The following is a 25,720-nucleotide window of genomic DNA, read 5'->3' as shown; positions in this document are numbered from 1 at the left end:
CTGGGAAGAGAATCGTTTTGGACACGATAGTTAAAGCATTGAATACTTTTAATGATCATTGTGTGTCTGTGGGGTTTTGGTGGGGTTTTTTTTTTAAGAACAAATGAAGTACAGATCTAAGTGAACACAAATTACTTGCTTTTTGTTGTGTTCTTATTCACTTCTGAACAATTATGAAGTGGGATCACACTGCCACTATTACTGAATCCACTAATTTCATTTAATTTTCATGTGTGGAATAGGGGAGTTTGATTTTATCATAGCTGAAGTTTTTACAAAGCTTTTGATGTTCAAAATCAGGAAATTCTATCTTGTGGTTTGAGCTCACATGATTATATTATTTGGTAGGTAATGGTGAGGATTGACCCCTCCCTTCTCTGACTAAAGCAGATCCAACGTAGTATGGAAAGAGTAAGGCTTCTTGCAGCTTTCCAGACTTCATGTGAGTTAGAGAAGACTTGGTGAAAGCTCCCCACCCTGTTCAGAGCTTATAGGAGACTAAATATTTCAAGTCTGTCCCTTGTTGTGCAAGTGTTACCATTGTGTTAGAGTTGTCCACTCCTCCCCAATACATACAGAACCATGAAGGTAGGAGTGTGCCTTACACTGGGAGTTGTGGGCCATCATGATTGTTGCTTGTTGATGCATTTGCATTTTCCTGTTTTGCACAAATGAAGTGGGTTTTTAATTCTGTTGAAAGTCAGAAAAATCACCACAAATCAGATCTGAATGTGATGGTCTATAAAAAGTGAATGTTGTATTGCAATTTCTAAAACATGTAACATTTATAGGGATGTGCTGAAACACGATTTGGTGTCCAAATCACAGGCACATCGCTTTAAAAACAAGTTCTTACAAAACTCCTTTAAAGTAGAGAAGAGCAGGTCCATACCTGCTCCTCCAATGGCTGGCATTGCCATAATGCCGGCACTCCCCCCAGCCATACCCGTTCACTGGCAGGGTGTCTCCCAGCTGCCCCTGCATGGTGCCAGTATGCACATGGCTGCCGTGCATGCCGGCATCATGCAAGGACAGCTGGGAGATGCCCTGCTGGTGCACGGGCATAGTTGCGGGGAGCAGCGGAATTACGGCAATGGCAGCCATGGAGGAGCAGTTATGGACCTGTTCTCCTCCACTTTAAAGGGGTTGTGAAAGACCTCATTTTTAAAGGGATATGCCCTGTGATTTGGACAGCAGATCATGTTTTGCCACATCTCTATAATATAATAATTGTGAAGAAAAAAGCTAGCATGGATGTCATCTTGGAAGTAAGGCCCATTGATATCAGCAGAACTTGCTTCCAAGCATGTATGTTTTAGGGTTATAGTTCCTGCACTATAATGTATATTTAAATGGTTTTTTCCCCTTTATTTTGGACCAGGGTAGATTGATTTAATTCATAATAAATAATAAATTTGTTAGCCGCCCCATAACAAATTGTTCTCTGGGCAGCTTACAAAACATTACAAACATTAAAATGAGATAAAAACTCACATTAAATCAGAACAGACCCCCAAAAAAGGGCGGGGGGTGAGAAAATACAGAATACAATACAAAATAATATTTAAAAGACATTTTTAAAAAAAAATTAGTTAAAATAAGATCAAAATTTAGAAGGCCTGAGTGAGCATAAAGGTCTTAATTTTAATTTTTATTTATTTATTTATTTATTTATTTAACATATTTTTTATACCGCCCAAAACTTATGTTTACCTGGTGTCTAAAAGAACAAAGTGATGAAGCCAGGTGAATAACAATAATAAACTTTATTTGTTAGCCACCCTATAAGAAATTGTTCTCTGGGCGGCTTACAATACTACATTAAAACATGAGATAAAAACACACATTAAATCATAACAGACTCCCCAAAAAAGGTTTTTTTAAGAAAATACAACATAGAATACAAAAACATTTTTAAAAATCAGTTACAGTCACATTAAAAATATATATAAATTTTAATTTTTAAACTTAAAAGGCCTGAGTGAACAAAAATTTTTTTATCTGGAGTCTAAAAGAACAACGTGATGAAGCCAGGTGAGCCTCACTGGGGAAGCTATTCCATAAACAGGGTCAACTTGCAAGAAGGCCCTCTCTATAGTAGCCACCTGCCTCACCTCATTTGGTAGGGGCACTTGGAGGAGGGCCTCTGAAGAAGAACTTAAGGACCAGGATGGGACATATGGGGCAGGGTGTTCTCTCAGGTAAACTGGTCCCAAACCATTTAGGTGAACCTCACTGGGGAGGCTGTTCCATAAACGGAGTGATTTATGATTTAAGTCACCAAGAAAAACTAATTTAAATCAACTGATATGTCTTTAAACATTTCTTAAATAATAGTGCAAATCTGTTCACTAAAACATGTTAATTTATAACGCAGTAGAATGTTTACAGGGTATACTATGTGTGCATTAATTTTTACTATTTAGAACTTTTTTCTAAAACTAGCCTACCCACACAGAGCATCTGTGCGCTTTTTGGGCCATCTGTTCTCTCCTGCACCACTCTCTCTTGCCCTCACTCCCCCTCCTTCCTGCCCCACTTTCTTGCCCTCCCGCACCCTCCCTCCTGCCCCACACTTTCTTGCCCTCCCGCCCCCTCCCCTCCTGCTCCACATTCTCTTGTCCCCCCTGCCTGCTCCCTCCTGCTCACCTCTCCCTTGCCCCTGCCCTCCCCTCCCTTCCTTCTTCCCTCCCTCCTGCTCCCCTCCCACCCTACACTCTCTTGCCCTCCCTCCCCCTGCCTCCTCCCTCCTGCTCCCCTTTCTCTTGTTCTCCCTTCACTTCTGTTCCTCTCCTCCTCCTCCCCCCACACTGTGCATCTTACCTCAGCGGGTGGTGAACAGGGAACCTCCTCCCGGGTGGTGAAGTCCTACCACCCATTTCTCTCCCACCCCGGCCTCCAATGGGAGCCCGAGGCTTCGCGCTGTCACCTGTTTCCCACTCACCCCTCTCGCCGGCGCCTCCTCCGGCCGTCCTGCCGCCGCCGCCTCCCACTTCCACTCCTGGTGGCCAGGCCAGGCTGTGCCACTACCGCCTTGTCCTTTCCTGGGACGGCCTGACTTGACCAGGCTGTCCCGCCACCTCCTGGCAGCCAGCCGAGCCTGCCTCCTCAGGCTGCTTTGCAGCCTGCCGCCGATACCGCCTGCTGCCATTTTTTCTTGCCTGCAACTCTCGCCCTTTGGCAGTGGAACTCTCACAACGTGTCATGAGAATTCCGCCACCAAATCCAGGGCACGCATGCCAGCTAAGAGAATTAAATATTTAGATAGATTTTAATGTAATGGATACTTCTTACTCGTTACCTGTGTCAAGCTGCAGACGTAGTGGAGGTATATTAGAAGTGGTAAAAAGTAAATCACACATGCAAGCAAAATAGCAAATACATATACTGGTAAATAATTTTCAATGTTGCATAAATGTTCCACATTTGCAACTGCAGTAGTCTGAGTCCTGAGTTGCCTAGGCTGTACTTAAAATGCTTAATTATTTTTGTTACCCTCTACTCTGTTGCCATTCCTATATTGTTAGTCTATCCTAATTCCTCAGCCTTCACCCAGCCCCACCAAACAATCCTACTATTCAGCCTGTGTGGATAGTATGCAAAATATATGTGAATTTAGTCTGCTTAGGAACAGAAATCAAAAGCCCAGAAATGTCCAGAAGCCAGAGCTAATATCATAAAACTTTTTCCATCTAAAGAGTTGCTCAAATATCTTGCTGTTCCTGTAATATCTGTGTTGCGGCCAGATCCTGTGCTACCATTAAGCTAACTAGGCAGCCACCTAGGGTGCAGACCTCAGAGGGGCACAGAGTGTAGAGTGTCAATGTGTTGAGAGTGTGAGAAATTAGAATGAGTAGAAATATGAGGGGGAAAACAGTTCATTGTTTTCAACACTAACAATACTGTTAAACTTAATTTGTACATTATAAAGAAAAAATCTACTGAAGATTTACTTAAGGCCTGCAAGAATTTGGAAAAATCATTTATGTATAATGGAAACAAAGATATTGATGCTGAAGAGCTGTGTTGTGAACTTATAGCAATAGCTCAAAGACTTCCAAAGTCTATGCTGCCCCAAGGAGTACTTCTCTTCATACTACAACAAAAACTCCTGAATAATGTGCTAATATTTCCGTTGTTCTAAGGATCCTTCTCACACTTCCAGTATCAGTAGCAAGTGGTGAACGTAGTTTCTCAAGGCTCAAACTTATAAAAACTTACATGCGCTCAACAATGTTGCAAAAGAAACTAGTTGGCTTGGCAACTATGTCAATACAACATGAACAGGCATCAGCACTTGATGTGATTGAATTGGTGACAAAATTTGCAAAGGAAAAGACACACAAATTGAGATTTTGATGTGGTGTGGAGGGTTGTGTTGCCCTTGGTGGAGGTATGCACTCTAACGAGTGGCCTTCTAGTTAAAAATGATTTGTTTGCCAAAATATTTTTTTTTGTCTCTGAGAAAGATAATCAAAAATTGATGTATTACCTATTCTTGCAAGTTAAAATAAATTTAGCAGTTTCAAGTTTTGTGCTTTTCATTTTTTCTACAAAACATCTGTTTTTGAAAATTGAAGTTGAAATTGGGGCGGGGGGCAAGTGAAAGTACTTAGCCTTGCCTAGGGCACAAAGCAGTCTGGCACTGGCCCTGGTTGCCACTTAAGATCAGAATCCTAGCAAACATATTTCATGCAGAATGGATTATATCCTGTATATTGCCTGGCATTCCCACTCATCTTGGAATCGTTACCTACCTGTACAGCCATATTTTTTAGTTTAGTGAAATATTCAAGTACACAGGACCCAACACCAGATTTGATACCCCAGCATCCATCTTTCTTGATTTAAAGCAATTCAACTCAAACCCATCAGTACCCTTCCTCTGTAACATTTTACCATATAAAGCTTAAAAACATTCCCCACTCATTGTAATAACCTTGTATTTGGTTGTTTACACAAATCAAATCTTTCTGAGTTCCATAGAATTATGAATTTAATAGCATTGTGGCTTCTTTTGGATATCTTTATCAGTAAATAAAAGCAAAATCAAAACTGGAGCCCTTGATGATGGGATAAGTCCATTTTACTTGAAATAAAGACATTTACTGCTACTGTTAAAGGTAGAAACTGAAATTTCTTCCACCTTTCATCCAAAACTGCAGTGGCTGCATAGGGGAAGTAAGAGCCTACTTCTCCCTTTTTACATAGGCGCTGGTGGAAGGAGGAGAAACGTTTCCTCTGTTCCATTTATGGTTAGATGAATATAAGCTATCTGTGAGGTTTACAAACATAGAAAAAAGTTGAAGGGCAAAGAGTATTTTAGGGAATGAAGGGGAGAGCAAGGCAGTGTGAGGGAGTGGTAGATCCTTCAGTTTTGCACAAAGAGGGAAAGGAGAAATGTGAAATAATGTGAAACAGGGTTCCTAAAGTAGGTCCAGGTAAGGCTAAAGAGGCTAAGAAAAACATGTGTTCTGAAATTTATATTTACCAGAAAGCGGTGTGTGTGTGTGTGTGTGTGTGTGTGTGTGTGTGTTTGTTGTAGCCACACACACACACACACACACAAGACTCTTGTGGCACCTTAAAGTTACAGTAATCCTATGTATGTTTACTCAGAAGTAAGTACTTCTGGGTTTGGTGGAGCTTACTCCCTAGTAATTGTGTTTAGGATTGTGGCTAAAGAGAATTATTTCTCTACATAAGCTTTTTTTAGTCCGGAGACCACTTCATCAGGTTCATCTAGTCTTCAAAAGCTCATGCCACAGAATGTGTTAGTCTTTAAGGTACCACAATACTTTCTTTTTAGATCATATTTAGTAGGATTGTGTGAAGCTATGAAGGCCTGTTCAGGTTCAACTAACTTCTAACCCCTTCAGCCACCACCCCCATCCGCAGTGGGGATTGAAGTGGGGTCACAGTGAAGCAGAAGAGTCCTCCCACTATGAGGGAGTGTGGCATTTGTTATTCTGTTGTGTGTGTTAAGTTTATTTCAAGATGTTTTTCACCTTTAAGGTTACCTAGGCTTGTTCACTTCACCTATATCTCCGCTGCCACCATTTGTTATGAAGCCTCTGTAACGCTTAGGGTTTTTTTTTTAATTCTGGTGCACAAGGTTGCTGACAGGAATCACTCAGTCAGAGATGTTTCAAACAAAACAAGAATAAAATTTATTCAAGATTATTTCTGAGATGTATGTACACTGTTAGCAAGTAGGGCTATTGTCTTGCTTAGTTACAGTGTTGATGTTGTTGCTTTACACAGAGCTTCGTTTCTTTACACTTCGTTCTTAAAACTTAAACCTATTTCCTTCCTAGAACTGTCCTTTTTATCCAGTCCTTATCAGAGACTGTTTCTCACTCAGTCTTTGTTTTCGACTGTCCTGTTCCCAGCCTTTATTGCAGACTATTTAAACCTTTGAGTCTTAAAGCATCTTCTTTTGAGATTGCTTCTCACCAGAGCCAAAAATCCACTCCTCCTCTCTCCACTACTAACTCCCAACTGTCATACTCTAACTGCCACTCGTGATTGACAGCTTCATACCTGCCAACATGTCCCTCTTTCCTCATTCAGGTGAATGGGAAAATAGGGGCAGGTATGCAGCTCTAATGTTCCAAGCTTTATTTATTTAACATATTTGTATGTTTTATTTAACATATTTGTGTACCAAAACACAAGAGTCTGGGCAGTTTACAATAAAAACAAGTAAAAAGGTTAAAACATTACAACAATTTAAACTTTAAAACAATGTTAAAATGATTAAAAATCATCAAACCATTAAAACAATATCTAATTAAATGCCTGGGTGAACAAATGTGTCCTGATTGCCTTTTAAAAAGTTGTAAGAGATGGGGAGGCTCTTATTTCAGCAGGGAGCATGTTCCAAAGTCTCGGGGCAGCAACAGAGAAGGCCCATCCTCGAGTAGCCACCAGAGGAGCCGGTGGCAACTGCAGACAAACCTCTCCTGATGATCTCAATGGTCCAAGGGGCTCATAGCAAAGAGGACATTCTCTTAAATACCCAGAGCCTAAGCTGTTTAGGTCTCTATAGGTTATAACCAAGACCTTGTATTTTGCCCGGAAACCTATCGGCAACCAGTGTAGATCTTTTAAGATAGGAGTGATATGGTCTCTCCGAGATGACCCAGAGACCAACTTGGCTGCCACATTCTGGACCAACTGCAGTTTCTGGATTATGTACAAAGGCAGCCTCACATAGAGCACATCTAATTTACATAGAAATAGTTCTTCTCCATGCATCATTGTATCATTTTACCACAGGGAGTAAGCTGTCTTCCCAAGTTGACTTTTAAAAGGGTGTGGTGGTGTGGTGGCTTTTTTCCATTTCCCATGGAGTCCAGAAAATGGCACATGTGCTCCTGGGTTTTTGCACTCTTCTCTGAGGCTGTGGCCATTGAAGAAGAACAGAAGCTTTCCTCTCTTCCCTGCTGGTCACACCAAGTAGTTCTAGGGAACAGCCCTAACCCCCACTCTGACGTAGGGCTGAAAGGTGCTGCGGCAAATGGAGACCCTTCAGAAGCTCCAAAGTGGTCCCTGAGGAAAAGCAGGGCTGCTCTGCTCAGGCCTAATATTTAGGTGGCTCACATTCCACGTAGCTTTAGAAGGATGGAGCAAGAGCTCTGTCCTCATAAGAATCTGAGTACTCAGATGCCTCTGAGTACCAGTTGCTGGGGAGTAACAGCAGGAGAGAGGGCATGCCCTCAACTCCTGCTTGTGGCTTCCAGCAGCATCTGGTGGGCCACTGTGTGAAACAGGATGCTGGACTAGATGGGCCTTGGGCCTGATCCAGCAGGGCTGCTCTTATGCTCTTAATCTAACACAGAACATGTGTGGCTTGCCGTGCACCTGCAGCATGTGGAGAGGGGAAGCAATTTACACTAATCTCCCTTCCCTGCGAAAGCCTTTTTCACATCCAGGAAAATGTCCATGAGGGCTTTGTGACCCTCACAGATATCTTCCCCCTCCCCCTCATCGTGCACTGCAGCTGTGAAGCAAGCCTCACCCTGTTAGACTCTTGTGAGGATGGAGTTCTTGTTCTGTCCTCTTAAGGCTGTTCGGAATGTGAGCCAGTATCTTTTTGGTTAAAGACTTTACCTTTTACTCTTCACAATCTTTTTACAGATGCATTTATTTTATTTACCCCACCTTTTCTCCAGAACGTGAGTCCTTTGTTTCTATACTAAACATGTGAGAACTGATAGCATTCCACTCATAATGCCTCTCAGAATGAAACACAATACCAGACTCTCGGAGATCTTTTGATGTGTGATTTGTTGTAAATGTATTGAAAAGGGCAGAGCCAGCTACAATTATTTTTCCTCAAGGTTCAGGCAAGCTGGCATTTCTTAGTGCTGTGTCCACCTTAATATAATCTTATATTTATAGTTTGGATGACCCCATGACAATGCACTGCCAATATTCTATATTTTTAGTGTAGTGTATTATATGTGCTTCCAAATAAGGTTTAAGAAAATTATGTAACACACAGTTGGTTGCCTTATAAATATTCACTGATAGTAATTTACTATCAAGAAGTATAAGCTTAAATTGAGATCTGGCCAGCATTAGTACAGGTAAGATGGGCAAAGACATAACAAATTTTTCATTAAAAACCAGTTCATGTCCCCCAGGGAGATGCATCAGAGATGAGATGAGGATCAGAGATTCTGCCTGCATGTTTAATAGGCTGTTTTCCTCAGAATGGTGTTTATTGGCTTATTATTGCCTAAAGTGGCCTTAACTTTATTATGATGCACACTTAAAAAGTAAAGCCAATATTTAAAGGTATAATATTTTCACAGTAGGGTTTTGTTCATTTTTTTGTTTTTACCATTTTAAATATGGTAGAATTTGTCATATCAAAATGTTAATACATTAATAAATTGGGGTGACAGAGAGGATTTCTGTTTAATTAAAGGGTGTCCAGAGACATGATCCTGCTCTAGATAAAAAGAAAATTTAGATAATTAAGATATGGATAATTGATGAGGGCATAAATAATAAGAGTGTGATTTGCCTAGTGTCATAGTAACATATGGAAAGGGGGAAAAAAAAGATGAAGCAACTTACTTTCCTCTTTTTATGCTGGTTCAGACAGCCTAGGTACTAGTTTGCCTGAGTAAAACTCCAGCCAATATGTTTGGAAATTATGTAATAAATCCATATAGATTGTAATGATATCCTGAACCCCTGTATTTAAACTAACCTGATTTACAATGAGAGATAAACAGAATATTTACTCATCCCTTATGAGCTGCTGCTGATATGTAAATTTATTCTTCTACTTTGCACAAATACACTTTTGAGCTACTGCTTAAACACTTCAAGGTCCTTAACCAAACAGTTTTAATGATGCTTCCAATATTATGAAAGTGTGACATTTGATAAATACCTTGTGTAGTTGTAATACTGTGGGTGAAATGTAAACACCACAAAAAGTGCATCAAGTCATCGTGCAACACCTAGATAATTTATAATTTTACTGTTTATATCCATCTTGACATTTTTTTATCTGCCAAAGGCAGGTTTCATTTGGATTCTTAATCTGAGATTTATTTGGTGGATCTGGAAGTCATAGCTAGAGTTCCCACAGGAAATGGTCCATCTACCAACAGATTAAATGGCAGTCCTGCAGTTGTTAAGGGAGCTCTGCATTTAACACACATGCATACTCATTCAGCCAGCACTGTAGAGAAAAATTAAAGTAGTAACCCAGGTTTAGGAACAATGTAGCTAAAAAGTCCCATATTTGCTGAATGACAAAGGGTTATATAGCAGCATTTTCATTTTATTATTCGTGCTTGAATTTCTTGTTTGCTTTGTTGAGTCTGCTGACGAATACTAATAAATGCCTGCAACAATCCAGACGGGAGATGCCTGGCAACAAAGCTATGCGGTGGACCTCCCTGATCTTCTCCAGTTCACAACCTGACCTTTTGAAAAATTGCCTGGGCTAAGCTGCAGAATTTGGGTGTAATGGTTATTGTTAACTCCAGCTTTAGGATTTATTAATTTGTGTGATCAAGACTTACCTATACTTCAAAGTTTCAAAAGACCAAACACAATCATCCATCCATTAGGATGAACATTGTGTTTCACTGAATTTCCCCCCTTTACTATCAGTCTAGCAATAGGACTGTTTTGATGTGTGTTCATGTAATCTGAGAGAGATCTTTAAAGCATAGGCAAAAAAAATCTAGCTAAGTAAAACTCTCTCCCAAATCGTTTACTGGAAAATATCATGTTAATGAATTGCAAAATTTTCAGCAAGTACCTAAGGAAGCCAGTGATATTTACTTAGTAACTATTTAATAATCACAGTTGATACTGAGCACCAAAATTATGACTGATCAGCTAGGTGAAATGGTTATCCAGTGCTGTATTAGCAAAACTGGGGGGCAAGCCGGGAGAGGTAAACAATTTTATTTATTTTATTTATTCATTTATTTTATGTACCGCCCAGCTCCAAAGGCTCTCGGCAGTTCACATAAATAAATACAACGAGAACAAAACAGCTATTAAAACAATAATTTAAAACAAAAATGTGAACAATTTAAAACCATTCAAAACACTCAACAATTACTAAGCCAGCCAAAAAAATGTGTCTTAAAGGCTCTTTTAAAGGCTGGTAAAGATGTTAAACCACAAATGTCTATAGAGAGCACATTTCACAGCTGAGGAGCGACTACAGAGAAGGCCCACTCCTGAGTCACCGCCGGACAAGCTGGCGGTATCTGGAGACGGACCTCTCTCAATGACCTTAATGTGTGGTGGGAAACATGAAGAAGAATGCGCTCTCCCAGGTAACTCGGTCCTAAGCCGTTTAGGGATTTAAAGGCAACTAGCTTAACTCGCGCAGAGCATCTGTGCACTAGTACTTGATTGCTCCCCTCACCCCCTGCCACAGTCCCCCCCACCTCAGCGATCTCTCCACCCTCACCTGAGCCACACTCCTGCTCCTCCTCCATCCAGTTGCTTCCATCCCCCTCTTGGTCACTCCTCCACCCCTTTACTCCATATCCCTTACCCCTCTTGGTCACGGCTGCAGCGTTGCTGGCACAAATTGGCCAAGCTGCAGCCCCCTATCCCCAGAGACCTCCTCACCTGAGCCTCGCTCCTGCTTCTCCCCACAGGAGCAGCAGCAGCGGTTGACCAGGCCCTTCTTTCATGCCACCATGGCCGCTCATTCCCCTCAGGCCACTTACAGGCCTAGGCCCATCCTTTGCCTGCCTGCCTCCCTCCATCAATGGCCTTGGTAGCCCCAAACAGCAGCAGTAGTTGACTGGGCCCTTTCTTGCTGCCAATAGGTGTCACCATGGCCACTCATTCCCCTCAGGCTGCTGACAGGCTCGGGCCCATCCCTCGCCTGCCCTTCTTTTCTCTTTTTCTCTCCTCCACTAGCTCTTTCCCTCTGTTTTCTTCTCCCTCCCTCCTTTCTTTCTTTCTTTCTCTCTCTCTCCCTTCCTGAGTTAACAGACCTTGTTCATCTTGTTTCCTCATCTAATTTGCAAAGTGTAAGCCGCCTCCTTCTGAAGGGTCTCTTTCCTCCTTCATAACCCCTCTTTTTGCAGAGCCCTGCCCACTATCGCGAACTCTCGCGAGAGCTGCCACACACAGGATTAGCCGTGGGTATGCCTTAGAGAATTATATATATAGAAGATATATAGATTACCAGCACTTTGTATTTTGCCCGGAAACCTATTGGCAACCAATTTATTTATTAATTAATTTATTACATTTGTACACTGCCCCAAACTTTCGTCTTTGGGCAGTTAACAATAGTATAAAACAAGTTAAAATACATTTAAAAAAACCAAAAGCAACTCAACAATTTAAAAATCAACCATGAATTAAAACCTTAAAATTTAAAATTTAACCAATGCAGTTGTTTTAAGACAGGCATAGTATGGTATCTCCAAAAAAACCCCAGAGGTCAATTTAGCCGCTGCATTTTGGACCAACTGAAGTTTCCAAACTACGTGGGCAGCCCCATGTAGAGTGTATTGCAGTAATCAAGCCTACAGGGTACCAGAGAATGCACCACACTTCTGAGAGCACAGTTCTGAAACAATCTTGCTGAAACAGAAAAAATATTAGGGAGGTTAGTAATTTTATTTCAAGGGGATTCTTAAAATTACCTTTCTGCTAGAAGCCAAAAAGATAATAACTCTCCTCATGACTATCATTGCAGTGGGGCTAATATTTTGCTGTTGTTATCCATGTACATGGTTACTTTCTGGTGTGATGTAATAAAGACACAAATATGTCCCAACGAACTTAAAATGTAAGGAGAAAACAGGAGGTGGGAAAGGGGGGAAAGGAGAAGCAAAGATAAGACAACATGAGCAAATGCAGTCACAAGTACTAAGGCTTTATTTTAATTAAGGATAACCAAAGTTCAAAATAAACGTAGGCAAAATGTAAAAACTCCCAAAGTAGATTCTCATTTAAATTGTTTTCAGGGAACAAATTTGGAACACTTGAAATCTTAAGTTTACTATAAAGATACATAGTACATAGTGCTATGTATAAAGAGACACAGTACATAGTACATAGTACTTTGTCAAGGGTTCTGTATCTGCTCAGGTTGGGGGTGGAGCATTTGAAAATGCCCCCTTTCAATTTGCCTTGCATGTATAAGCTGTGTAAGCTTTCATTTTGATGTAGGTCCATTTCAAACAAGCAGTCCTTTGGTGCATTATTGTATAGAACCAGTGGTGAAAGTGGGCAAGAACAGACAGGGATGGAGTTGCCCAAATGGGCAATCATTGACATTAATCTGATCGTAATCAAAGTGTTAATTCCACTTCAGAGTAACAGAAGTAATCATGTAATCTATTTTCATACCTGAACAATCAAACCCACCAGGGGAAACTATTATGTGCTCACTTGAACATTTCCATTGGTTCCCTGTATGGAGCATCAGGATTGTCATGAAATTATGGGTGTCTCCAAATATGTTTCCAGCTTTCAAAAAGAGCAACTTTGTGGTACAGCACAATGAAAGTCCCATATTGAAAGACTCCTGCCTGAAACCTTGGAGAGCCACTGCCAGTGAGCTTGCTGAACTAATGGTCTGACTTAGTATAGGGCAGCTTCCAGTGTTCCTATGAGCATGTAATTGTTTACAGGTTACAACAATAGCAAATATTTATATACCGCTTTTCAACAAAAGTTTCCAAAGCGATTTACATAGAGAAATAATAAATAAATGAAGATGGATCCCTGTACCCAAAGGGTTCACAATCTAAAACGGAACAAAAGATAGACACCAGCAAAAGCCACAGGAGGGATGCTGTGCTGGGGGTGGATAGGGCCAGTTGCTCTCCCCCCTGCTTAATAAAGAGAATCACCACTTTAAAAAACTGCCTCTTTGCCCGGTTAATAGCGGGGAAAGACATCCCCTCTTTTTTCACCATTCCCTCCTAAGTAAATGTGATTATCTAAAATATGACTCTGTAAATTAACCAGTGTGGCAGGTTTAATTTTTTTATAACATTGGCACATTTAGGGAATATGATTTGAATGCCTGAGTAAATCACTGATATGAGCTTTCTAGGTCCCTTATATTTTTCTTGATCTTTTGGGTGACTTGATACAGGTATTGATCAACTCACTTCTGTAAATTATTGTGTCTTATTACTTAGCTAAACCCATGGCTTACATTGTACATAGAATGGACACACAAAGCTAAGAAATGTTCAGTAGCAAAGGGAGAAACATGGAACATAAAACACTGATTAGCAAGCATGGAAAGATACTGCTTTATTATGCTCTAACTGTAATGCCCTTAATAAGCAGATAGTTCTTTGGGCTTTGGTAGGAAGAATGTTGTTGTCCTTTACTTCAGTCTCTATATTGTGATAAAACATGAACAAATGTGTATTCTGAATATATCTGTAGTTCAGCCCCTTTCCTCACTAGTAAAGTCCATGATGTTTTTTGCTGCATGATTCTGTAAAGGCCTGTTTTGTTCTTGGTAGATCATGAAAGACCATGAAAGAACTCAAATAGATACCAATTATAGAGCACTAGTAGTTTTAAGCCTGTTTAAATAACGGGCGCTAGGACCTTTTTTTTAAATTTTGTTGTCCTTTATTCCTTCTCCTTTTCTCTTGCCCTCCTTTTTTTCCTAATATGTATGCAAAAAATGATACAGATGAGACATGTGAAGCTTCTCTTTGTATGGGGAAGAGTAATGGGAAAAGCTTTATCGGCTGAGTTTCTCTGTCGGTCATCTGTTGCTGTTCAAGGCACATATAAGAAAAAGCCACATCCCTACTTGCTGCCTTGTAAGCTAAGAGCAAAACAGCTTCTCTACTCACCCCCCACCTTCTTTTCTCTTCCTGATGTGAGTTGGATTACTGCCCGAGATGTTGTTTCCTTCCCGCCTCTCGCCCACCCGCCCTCCCAGCTTCCCAAAATCTCCTTCCCCACTCCCCCCCTAATGATTAAGGGCCAAAATGGCCCATGAGAAGGCTGCCGCCGCCCCCACCTATTGCCCACCCAGCTGCCCGAGCCCACCTTACCCGTTCCAGCCCGCGACAGTCGGGCGAAGAAAAAACATAATTCGCAAAGAGGAAGTGAGGAGCTCAGGAACAGAGCTCCTCTCTGTGCTAATCTGATGCCCATACTGTTGCAATGGACGTTAGCGTTAGACGTTAGACGTTAGCGTTAGCATCCATTGCAACAGTATGGGCAGCAGATTAGCACAGAGAGGAGCTCTGTTCCTGAGCTCCTCACTTCCTCTTTGCGAATTATGTTTTTTCTTCGCCCGACTGTCGTGGGCTGGAACGGGTAAGGTGGACTCAGGCAGCTGGGTGGGCGATAGGTGGGGGCGGCGGCAGCCTTCTCATGGGCCATTTTGGCCCTTAATCATTGGGGGGGGAGTGGGGAAGGAGATTTTGGGAAGCTGGGAGGGCGGGTGAGGGCTTGGGCTCCGTCTCTTTCGGCTGAGGCGGCGGCTCTGCCGCCGCCTCGGCCAGTTTCCCCCACCGCCGCTTCTCCGGCTTCTTCGGGGTGGCTGCTTGTGGCTGCCCAACATGGCTGCCGGGTGCTGGCGGTCGTGCCTACCTCGGACTGTTCTGAGCATCCGCTCCGCGCATGCTCAGAACGTCCGAGGGAGGCATGAACACACGGACGGACACCAAGGCTTTTATTAGAGAGGATACACATTCACAAATAAGCAAACCCATGCCTAAATTGGCCTAAAATAGAGATTACTATAAGAAGCGATACTTTAGATAGGTTCCATCAGAAGGGCAGTTAGGTAACTTTGGAGCCTGGACCTAATGGCATTTTGCACGCGCGCGCTCACACACACATATCCACCCCCACCCCCACAAGAGAAGCATCATCCTGCTATGTGCACACACTATGACAGTGACACATATTATTTAATACATTGGTTCTTGAGGGTCCAAACAGCAACTGAACTCACAAGAATGTAAGTATGTAAAACAACTATATTTATGCAGATATGCATTAGCAGAAACATTTCAGCTTAACATATTCCCATCCCACGTGTTTCTTTCCCCACTCCCCAACTATCTCTCAAGAGTCCATTTTTTCAACTGATCCAAAATGATTTTGAATGAAGGGGAGAAAACTGTACAACTTGAATCTGCCTTTTTTAATCTGCAGAGTTGATCTAGCTTGATACTGGTGCCCAGAACAAAATTCATTCTGCACACAGATAAAAAAGAGAAAACTCTGCTCAGCATCATGTGCTATTGAATTTTTGCATAACACATGAGAAAGTCCAGCAATACCGAGTAATTTTTCCAAGAACACCCAGACAACAGCACACTCCAACACAGAGTTAGGGCATACCCAGCAGGGTTTTCTCTAAGCCAGCTGAGTAGCTGAGGGGAGGGGGCCTGTGTTCGCCCCTCTCCCCAGGGGCCACTCAGAGTAAGGTAAATAATGAAGAAAATAGAGAGGAGTGGAGGTGGGGCCCCCGGGTTCTTTGAACCCATCCACCCAATTATAGCTACACCCCTGCTCTTAACGTTTCTTCAAACTGCAAAAGAAGCCAGTGCCCCCCCGCCCCCCGCGCCACCATTCCCAACCTGTGAGCATCTCCCAAACTATTTCTAATTGAGAGAAAAAATTACAGGGAAGGGAAACTGAGAATGAATCGAGAACTTAAGAGGAAGAGACATAAGAGACATAGAGGAAGGAGGGAAGGAAGGATAGGAAAATAAGAGAAGAAAAAAGAAGGTGCCTTGCAAAAAAGGGATGGGATTATTTTCTTTCCCAAACAATAGTTGAGGACCGAGACATTTTTTCACATCTGTTTCCATGATTCTGCTCTTTATTAAATCCCCATATTTCCAATTGCCCTAAAACCTAGTTCTTACTGCACAATTTTTCCTACTACTTCACAAGAATGTGTCCAGATGTGTAAAATTATTTTGTTTACTCGCCAGCCATTTCACAGGTTTATGTTTTTGGTGGGGAAGGTGCTTGAATAGAAGCTGGGACTGAGTACCAGTCATCCTGAGTACCAGCCAGCCATCCCCCGCCCCCAAAGTAACCAGAAAGCAGGCAATAAAAGTTGAAGCATCACATCTCTCTTGGGATCTGGGGGACCACATATAGTGCTTCAACCAAGACCTCCTGTGGCTGGGATCCAAACAGCCCCATGCGTGAGCAGAAAGCACTTTTAGTTGCATATGGATTTTGTTGGGGCTTTTTTCTTCTTCAACCCATTTCCCTCCTACACCACAAATGGATAAACAGCACTCAGTCAGTTTACCTGTTGTTCTCTCTGGAATCTGGGACTGGTTCTCTCTCTCGCTGATGGTGTGCATGTGGCAGGCAGACATGGGGGGCACACCCTGCCTGGTTGCTGGCACTTCTGCCCCTCCTTCTCCATGGCTAGCGCTGCTTGGCCTGGGCTGGGAACCACAGATCCTCTGAGCAGGAGAGTAAGTGGCAGCCTGCCTGTCAGACTCTCGCCTGCTGGTGCCCCCGGCCTCATGGTAGCTCCTGCTGCTTCTTCATTGCTTGCTTGCCTCATGCTCCCTTGCAAATTGCGCAGCTTGCACAGGCTGCTAGAGGAGGATTCCTGGCGGCGCTGTCACGTATGCAGTGCGCACACAGTGCCGGGGTTGATGTGGCCAGGTGGAATCGGCTGTGGCTTGGCAGCCTTCTCACCTGGCCCGGCCCCACTGCACTTGGAGCAGATAGGGTGGGCTGCACGGTGACTCACACAGGCACACGACTCATGCACAGCACAGGGAAGGCCAGCAGCGGCCCACCACCACCTGGGACATCACAAATAATTTGGGGGCCACAAGTCCTGCAGGGGACCACACTTCCACCCAGAAGTCTAGGGGGAATGGAGCCCCTTTGTTCCATCAGAATGTAAACAGAAGTAAGATGTACATTCCATATAAAATAGGCCCGAAGAAGCTGTAGCTTGAAGGAAGAACTTCCTCCAAAGCACTAGAACAATATTAGCAGTAACTGAATGTGACATTGTTATTCCTTCCTCAGGAAAAGGAGATTGCAGCAATATCTAGTAGATCTTTGAGGAATTAACTTGATTTGGATTTTCTTGGATTAGTCTCTGTCTGCTTTTCATGCAGAGCACTGTCCTGACATTATGTAATCTTAAAGGTTATTCTTAACCTAGCACCATTGAAGCCTCGTTCACCGGTTCAGCTCGTTCAGGTTGAACCAGTTCAGCCGTTCGAGGGCTGGTGAGAGTGATTCCTGGGGGGGGGGGGGGTGAGAAGCACCTTTTAAAAATGCTTATGTACACCTAGAGATTTACATATCAGGCAGTATAAAAATATGATAAATAAAATAAAAGTAAACTAGCAGGTTGTTACTGGTGGTATTGCCACTCCTGGCAGCTTCCAGGTGTGGAGATGCTCCCCCCAGCAACCCACGCAGCAGCAGTGGTGGCTCTGGCATGCACCTGGTCTCCATGCATGTGGGGACAAGTGTGGGCTGCTGGGGGGAATGCTGCCACACCTGGAAGCTGCCCAGAGCGGCAGTACCGCTGGGACTTGCTAGTTCCTTGCCAGATTGGTTCACTGTGAACCACTGAATGAGCTGAACCGATTTGTGGACCAAACTGCAGACATCGGTCTGTGCACACCCCTATTCTTAATCCAGGTTAGTAAAGAAGCTATCAGTACCTAGGCTTGTCAGTCATGTGTCTGCTTTTTTGGTGTTTTTAGGTCCTGGCAGCCAGCTGCCATATTAATGAGAGAGCATTACAGCTCGATGGGCTGCTAACTGTGAATGTGCTGCTCTGCACAGCACTCACTATTAGGATTGTACACAAAAGCGGTTTGTCTGGTTCGGTTCAAATTCTAACCAGGTTCGAACCAGGAGGGGGACGTTCAGTTTTGGTTTTGCTTGAACCCCCCTGGTTTGGTTCGAATTTGAACTGTTTTGAACCGGTTTGAACCAGTTTGAACCTCCAAAAGGGGGTGGGGTGGCAGCTGGCACCCATGGGTACCTACCACCCCAAACCCAAAGCAATCGGACACTCGTACAACTTTTTATGAATTTTTGAAATATATATTTATTTTTTTCTCATAGGGTATAATGGGATTCTAACCAGCCCATTATTCCCTATTGTGGAGTGCCCATGGGTGCCAACAACCACCCAAACCCCGAATCAATTGAACACTCCTAAGATTTTTTAATGAATATTTGATTTTTTTTTTTAAATTATTTTTCTCATAGGGTATAATGGGACTCGAACCAGCCCACTATCCCCTATTGTGGAGCACCTAGGGGCACAAGTGTGTGTGGGGGGGAGGCACCCAGGGGATATGAGATTTTCAATCACAAACCATGAATCCACTCTCATTTGCTACCAAAGAATCTACAATCAGAACACCTCAGAAACAACACAACCCAGTACCCCATGGTTTAGCAACCCATGGGGGTGGTTGGCACCCTCTGTGCACTACACCACCACTCACTTTGGGCCACCCCAGCACCCCGCAAGTGCAGTTATGGGGCTGCTGACACCCCCATGCTTCTTTATGGAGAAAAACCTTAAATATGTTTAAACTTCAAAAATCACTTAAATATCAGCCCTTTGCCTAATTCCTTTCAAATAATTCTGATAGTTTCCTTGCCCCCTTGGGAACTACCACCCATCACACTCCGCTCTAGGCCATCCCTTTCCCCCCGACATGAAGCTATACATTTACTGCAATCCTCATTATTCCCTATGAGGAATTCAAAAATACTTTTAAAATTCACTAATAATCGGAGGAGTGTCCGATTGCCTTGGGGTTTTGTGGGTGGTAGGCACCCCTGGGTGCCTACCATCCACCTTATTTTTGTGCCCCTAGGTGCTCCACACTAGGGGATAATGGGCTGGTTCGGGTCCCATTATACCCTCTGGGGGAAAAAAAATAAATTTCAAAAATTCAGAAAAAATCTTATGAGTGTCGATTGCTTTGGAGTCTGGATGGTAGGTACCCATGGGTGCCAGATACCACCCCGCCCACTTTTGGAGGTTCAAAATGAACCACCCCACAGTTTGGTTCGAATTCGAACCTGCAGCTCGAACCTGATGGCTGGTGCGGTTCGAATTTGAACCATTGAACCGAACTGGTTCAAATTTGAACCCGTTCAAATTCGAACTGGTTTACACATCCCTACTCGCTATGGTCCCATGCTAGCAATGACCTGAATAGAGCTGGGCCCACATCCTGCCCCCTTGTGGCTAATCAGAGATGGCTGCTTATTCCATGGGGTTTCCCACCTCCTGGACACATGGTGCATTGTGGGAAGGGTCTCCCAGTTCTCGGGCTTTCCCGATCCAGGCTCGCCCCTGTGGTGCTCGTCTGGGAGCAGGGATTGCAAAGCTGAATGGAAGCTCTGCTCGTCTGTCCAATATGGGATAAGGACTCTTCCAATCTGCAAAAGGTACACTGCTTTCTGATCATGTACAAGTGCCCAATATCTTTGTGTTTCTGGTGGTGAAGTAGAAAATTACATCAAACATGTTTGTAGAATAATGTTTTCATTGATGGGAGGAGGAAAGTACTAAAAGGGCAAACCATCTTATATATATTTTCATGGACAAACTTTAGAATTTCAGAGAATGCTTGGTAGCACAAATCCTTATTGTCTTTCCCAGTGGAGTGAAGGAAAACTGGACTTAAAGCCATATAAAATAGCCATTCCTCCTCCCTACAGGGAACTGTAGTTCTGTGGCAGTGGGAAACTAGAAATATCTTAACAGTGAGTTATCACAATCTTTTTCAAACTATACTTCTGGGAGCACAGTTCCAAGTGATGGCAAAGAACTTCTCCAATTTTTTTGTGTTTCCAAAGAAGCTCAGCAGGATTGCAGCAAAGAGGGATTCTGGCCACTCAGATGGACCATGCCTGCCAGTGCAGTTTAAAACTAGTGAAGCACTCCAAATCCATATTTCCTGGCTTTGAAATTGAGGTTTGGATGCCTGTAATCCTGCTCCTAATTCAGGTCTCTATTCTTGGCCTTGTAAGTTCTTATCTAGCTCTGATTTTAATCCAAGTTGGAGAAGACCTTGAGTTTTCTCCTGACCATGTATCTTCCTCCCTACCCTCTTATTTACATTCATTTCTGCTTTGGCGAAAGAGGGAAGACTTTTCTCCTCTTTCTGATGTCTAGCTGCAGTGTGCCAGGTATCAGAAAGGGACAATCAGGTGCAGAGGGAGGCCTGCGGTGGTCCCTAGCCCCGCCCTCTGCAGCAGCATCTGACATCAGATACAGGGAATGGTTAGCCATGCCCCCTGCGTCTGACGCCAGACATCAGGGGCATGGTTTAACACCCAAACGGGGCCACATGGTCTTGTTTGGGAGCTAAATACAGCCAATGCTTCATTTTCAGAGTGACCAGGAGCAGCTCTCCCTGCCTTTAAGACTTACTTTGGTCCCGTTTGGGAGCTAAACCACACACCCCATGTCTGATGTCAGAAGTAGGGTGCATGTGTGGGGTGCCTTCTTTGAAAGAAAGCATCCTGAGTTCTTTGAACCCGTAGCTCAATGGTGGCTCCGCCCCCTGGGTACAATGTTTAGAGAGACTGATCTCTTCCTGTTTTCTGCCACCCCTGCTGGACCAGCAGGCTAGGTAAGTGTGTTGGGTTGGCTGAGGGATTGGGCCCTGTTGTTCTCCAAGTCACATCTTTAGGAATGTGGCAGGGTCTAAACTGGCCCCTGCTATTTTCTGAGTGTTTCTTATCACTAACTTAAACTAATACAAATCTGTAGTGTAGACATGCTTTGTTGTACTTTACTTTAGAAGTAAAGTTAAGCTGTATGAAATGATTATCTTTACATTTATATTCTTCAGTTAAACAGTAAAATCTTGCTGTTTTCCAAATAGAAATGTTTAACGTGGATCACAACTCCGAGCAAAGGCAAAGTGGAACTTTCCCAAGTTATCTGTGTTTCCAAAGTAGTTCAGCAAGGCTGCAGCAGAGAGGGGAATTGGATGCTCATACAGACCATGAGCAAACAGAACTACCTGATCAGCCAACAACCAGCTTAAGTATTGTACACACTGTTTGTGACCAAACTTCGCATCTAAATAATACTGTCTCTTGTGCTGATGAAATGTCAAGGTAAGCAAATGATTCATTCTAGATTTTTTAATTCAGTTTCTTTTATCATGACCAAGATTTTTTCAAAATATGCTAATGGGAAATCAGTGACCATTCATAGTGGATTAATGGTAGAAGACTGATACAGGTGGACCTCGATATTTGTGGGGGTTCCATTCTGGGCTACAGCCACAGGTATGGAAACTGCAAATATCGAGTTAAGGGAACCTATGGGATCACGGGGATTAGGTTTCTGGTCAGCTGAAAAGTGGACAAATTTTGTGGGGGGCTGCTTATCTTGCTCTGCTGCTCCCCCTGAGTCATGCTCTGGCACCAAATCGGCCCCAAATCAGCATGTTTTTCTCCCTATTTTTAAACAAAGATGGGAGCCATTTTGTGGCTTGTCATTTTGTGGCTCGTCAAAGAAAATGGCAGCTGGAAATGACCCCTGCGGTCATTTCCGGCCACCTCCGACCCACAGATATGCGAGGTCGGCATGGGGTTTTTTTGTAGTCATCCCCAACCCCATGTATGCCGAGTTCGAGTGTCTTTTTCCTGACCGCGGATACGTGAATCTAGGAATAGCAGGATTCTTTCTAAGTTCTTGAAGTGAAGTTATGTGAAGGCACTATACTAGGAAGCAGATTAAAAGAAAACCAAGGATAGGTAGTGATCAAGAGCGCATTGCATGAAGCATATGGCATAGGAATATGGGAGATGATATGTAAAATTACGTATGGAGTTGCAAAAGAAGACAAAGATTGAGGGTGTCTTGGTTAGACGAAAAAGATAGAACAATTATTTGGCAAAAGGATGATTGGTTTACATTTTTTTAAAAAATTATATCCCGCTTGTTCCATGAATTATGGTACAAAGCAGCTACCGTATTTTATGGACTATAAGACTCACTTTTTTCCTCGAAAAATATCCGCCAAAATTCAGGTGCGTCTTATATGTTTTAACAGTTTAATATGTTAAAACTCTGAAAAACTGGATTAAAATGAAGGTGCGTCTTATAGTCCATAGCGTCTTATAGTCCGTAAAATACGGTATTTATATTAAAACAGCCCCACAACAACAACAACAAATCGCGCAAATGAAACAATAATTATGAACAGCCTAAAACAACAAACAGCAGAGAATGCACAAATAACATCCAGCAGCAACCCTCACCTCAAACTAAATGTTCTATCTTCAAAATTCAGCAAAATACCACCACAATGAGGGCTAACCAGGCCTATAATGGGAGAGAGTTCCAGAGTATCTAGGCCATCACAGAAAAGGCCTTGTTTCTACTCAATGCCTTACACACTTCACCAGGCAGTGGCAGATTAATTTACACCAGAAAAATAAGATGGCTCCCTCAATTAGAGAATTGTATACAGGCATCTGAGGTACTGCACTACATTCCTTCACCAGTGGTAGTTTTCTGGCAGGGTTGCATTATAGGACTTTTCTGTTGTAGCTCCTTGCCTTTGCAATGTGCTGCCCCTTGAGGCTTCTCTGGCCCTCTCACCTGGTGAAAACACTTTTGTTCGCTAATCATTTAAATAGCAGAGTATGGATTTGTTTTTTGCATTTAGTATAATTGATTTAGCAATAGCAATAGCAATAGCACTTACATTTATATACCGCTCTATAGCTGGAAGCTCTCTAAGCGGTTTACAATGATTTAGCATATTGCCCCCCAACATTCTGGGTACTCATTTTACCGACCTCGGAAGGATGGAAGGCTGAGTCAACCTTGAGCCCCTGGTCAGGATCGAACTTGTAACCTTCTGGTTACAGGGCGGCAGTTTTACCACTGCGCAACCAGGGGTTCACGGTTGATTTACCACTGCGCCACCAGGGGCTCAAGGCTGATTTAGTGTTAGTGGTTGTTTAAATATGATTTGGTGTTTTAATATCAAAAGGTGGGGTACAAATAACTTAATAAATAAAATATTTAGGATATTATAACAAGATCTCTGTGATGCATAACTTCAAATATATTCATGATTTTGTAGAAAAGGGCAGCGGTGAAGTGACTTGCCTAGGGAGCAAGAGGTTGCTGGTTCAAATCCCCGCTGATATGGTTCACAGACTATGGGAAACACCTATATCGGGCAGCAGCGATATAGGAAGATGCTGAAAGGCATCATCTCATACTGTGCGGGAGATGGCAATGGTAAACCCCTCCTGTATTCTACCAAAGAAAACCACATGGCTCTGTGGTCAGCAGGAATCGACACTGATTCAATGGCACAACTTTACCTTTACTTTAACGTGTGGCTATGATGAACATGTTTTGTAAAAGATGGTTGAAATTCTGCTCTATACTTCTAAGACCTTCTAAACTTTATTGTTTAACATATGAATATCCAGTGTGTATCTACTAATTGTAGCTTGTCAGCCAGTATTTGATATCAATGTAGTTTCCATTCCTATCTTTATAATCATCATACAGTTGATTAGTTTTGCTTTGTTTTATGTAATGATAATTAACAGGTGGGGGGGGATTAAAAAGCATCATATAGGCAAGTTCCTAAAAGCAAGGCAAGCTCTTGATCAAATCATTTTTTAAAGTGAATTAAAAAGTATTCAGTTGTATTGTAATTGTTTAGTGATGTTGCATATAACACCAAACCTGAGGTAAGTGAAATTCACAGATGGGAAAAGGGGAGGACATGTGCTGTCTTCTCCCAATTCCTAAACCTAGTTCCATTGTACATCCACTGTAGCCCTTAATCTAAGCAGCTCTTTGTTCCTCAGATGTTCCATTTTCACTTCAGTTGAATTACAACTTTCTTACATCCTGATTAAAAAAGCACTTGAATAATGAGCAAAGTTGCACTAGTGCAAGAAGATTGCATGATTGTGCTAAGAAACAGGAATGTGTAGAATTATATTGCTTGCACAAAAATGTCATTTAAAACAAATGAGGCATAGGTTATGTAACAGTAGCGCAAGCATGTTCCAGACTTGGCACAATTAGCTAGTGCAACAGCCACCTTAAACAGTGTAGCAGGGAAATGTTTGACTAACAAGCAGAAGGTTGCCAGTTCGAATCCCCTCTGGTATGTTTCCCAGACTATGGGAAACACTATTGGGCAGCAGCGATATAGGAAGATGCTAAAAGGCATCATCTCTTACTGCGTGGCAGGAGGCAATGGTAAACCCCTCCTGTATTCTACCAAAGAAAACCACAGGACGCTGTGGGCGCCAGTAGTTGAAACTGACTCGACAGTACACTTTACCTAAAAGCTTTGTACTAGAACCAAGTGATCTTCTGCAATCACTTGGTTAAGATGTCAGCCAATATTTTCAAATAATGTATTTTATTAATAGAATTTTTATCTTGTCTTTCACTCAAGCTTTAAAGCAGTTTTTGTATGCTTGTGTGTGTGTGTGTGCATCTGTGTGTGTGGTTTAGGGGTGTGCACGGAACCGCCGAACTGCGGTCCGGCACTGGGGTGGGGGGTTGCTTTAAGAGCGGGGGGAGGGTTTACTTACCCCTCCCACCACTTTCCCCCTCCAGCGCCCATAGTTCCTTTAGTAATTGGGGCGACAGGATACCTCCCTGCCACCCCTTCCCCCGTTTCGCTGCTCAAGGCTCCCAGCCCAGGACCCAGAAGTCTTCTGTGCGTGAACACATAACGTGCGTGCTTCACGTCTTTAAAAATATCCCCTAAGGTGGGGGGGTTTGCGGCATAATACCTAATACCTAAGGAGGTCTTGCAGCGGTGGCGGCAGTAATTGGGGCAGCAGGTATACTTGTGAGTCAAATGGGCCGTAACCCAAAATTTGGCTTTAAAAAAGCCAAATCTGGCAACAGAGCTGCCGCCCCTTCGCCCATTTCACTTCTAAAGGCTCCCAGGACCCAGAAGTCTTCTGCGTGCGCACACATCATGCACGTGCTTCACGTCTCCGCGACGTGTGCGCGCAGAAGACTTCTGAGTCCTGGGAGCCTTTAGAAGTGAAATGGGCGAAGGGGCGGCAAGGAGGTATCCTGCCGCCCCAATTACTGCCACAGCTGCAATACCTCCTTAGCTATTAGGTATTATGCCGCAACCCCGCCACCCCGCCTTAGGGGATATTTTTAAAGACATGAAGTGCGCGCATGATGTGCGTGCACACAGAAGACTTCTGG

General features: G+C 43.0%; 1 protein-coding gene across 13 annotated transcripts in view; it reads left to right on the top strand.

The window, feature by feature from the left end:
* Nucleotides 1-25,720, top strand: part of MIPOL1 (mirror-image polydactyly 1) — a 324,358-nt gene that overhangs the window by 55,596 nt on the left and 243,042 nt on the right. For 4 of the 13 annotated variants that reach the window (XM_053275029.1, XM_053275075.1, XM_053275066.1 and 1 more), the window contains one exon: nt 21,375-21,612. In XM_053275029.1, coding sequence (XP_053131004.1) covers nt 21,375-21,612 — 238 coding nt within the window. Of the gene's footprint in view, nt 1-5,284; nt 5,442-6,537; nt 6,596-7,794; nt 8,181-14,192; nt 14,274-21,374; nt 21,613-25,720 lie in introns of those variants that run through there. The other 9 variants (XM_053275057.1, XM_053275048.1, XM_053275038.1 and 6 more) reach the window with 7 other exon arrangements.

Source organism: Hemicordylus capensis, chromosome 1 (assembly GCF_027244095.1).
Source record: "Hemicordylus capensis ecotype Gifberg chromosome 1, rHemCap1.1.pri, whole genome shotgun sequence".
Taxonomy (NCBI): Eukaryota; Metazoa; Chordata; class Lepidosauria; order Squamata; family Cordylidae; genus Hemicordylus; species Hemicordylus capensis.
This window is presented reverse-complemented; position numbering and strand designations above follow the sequence as displayed.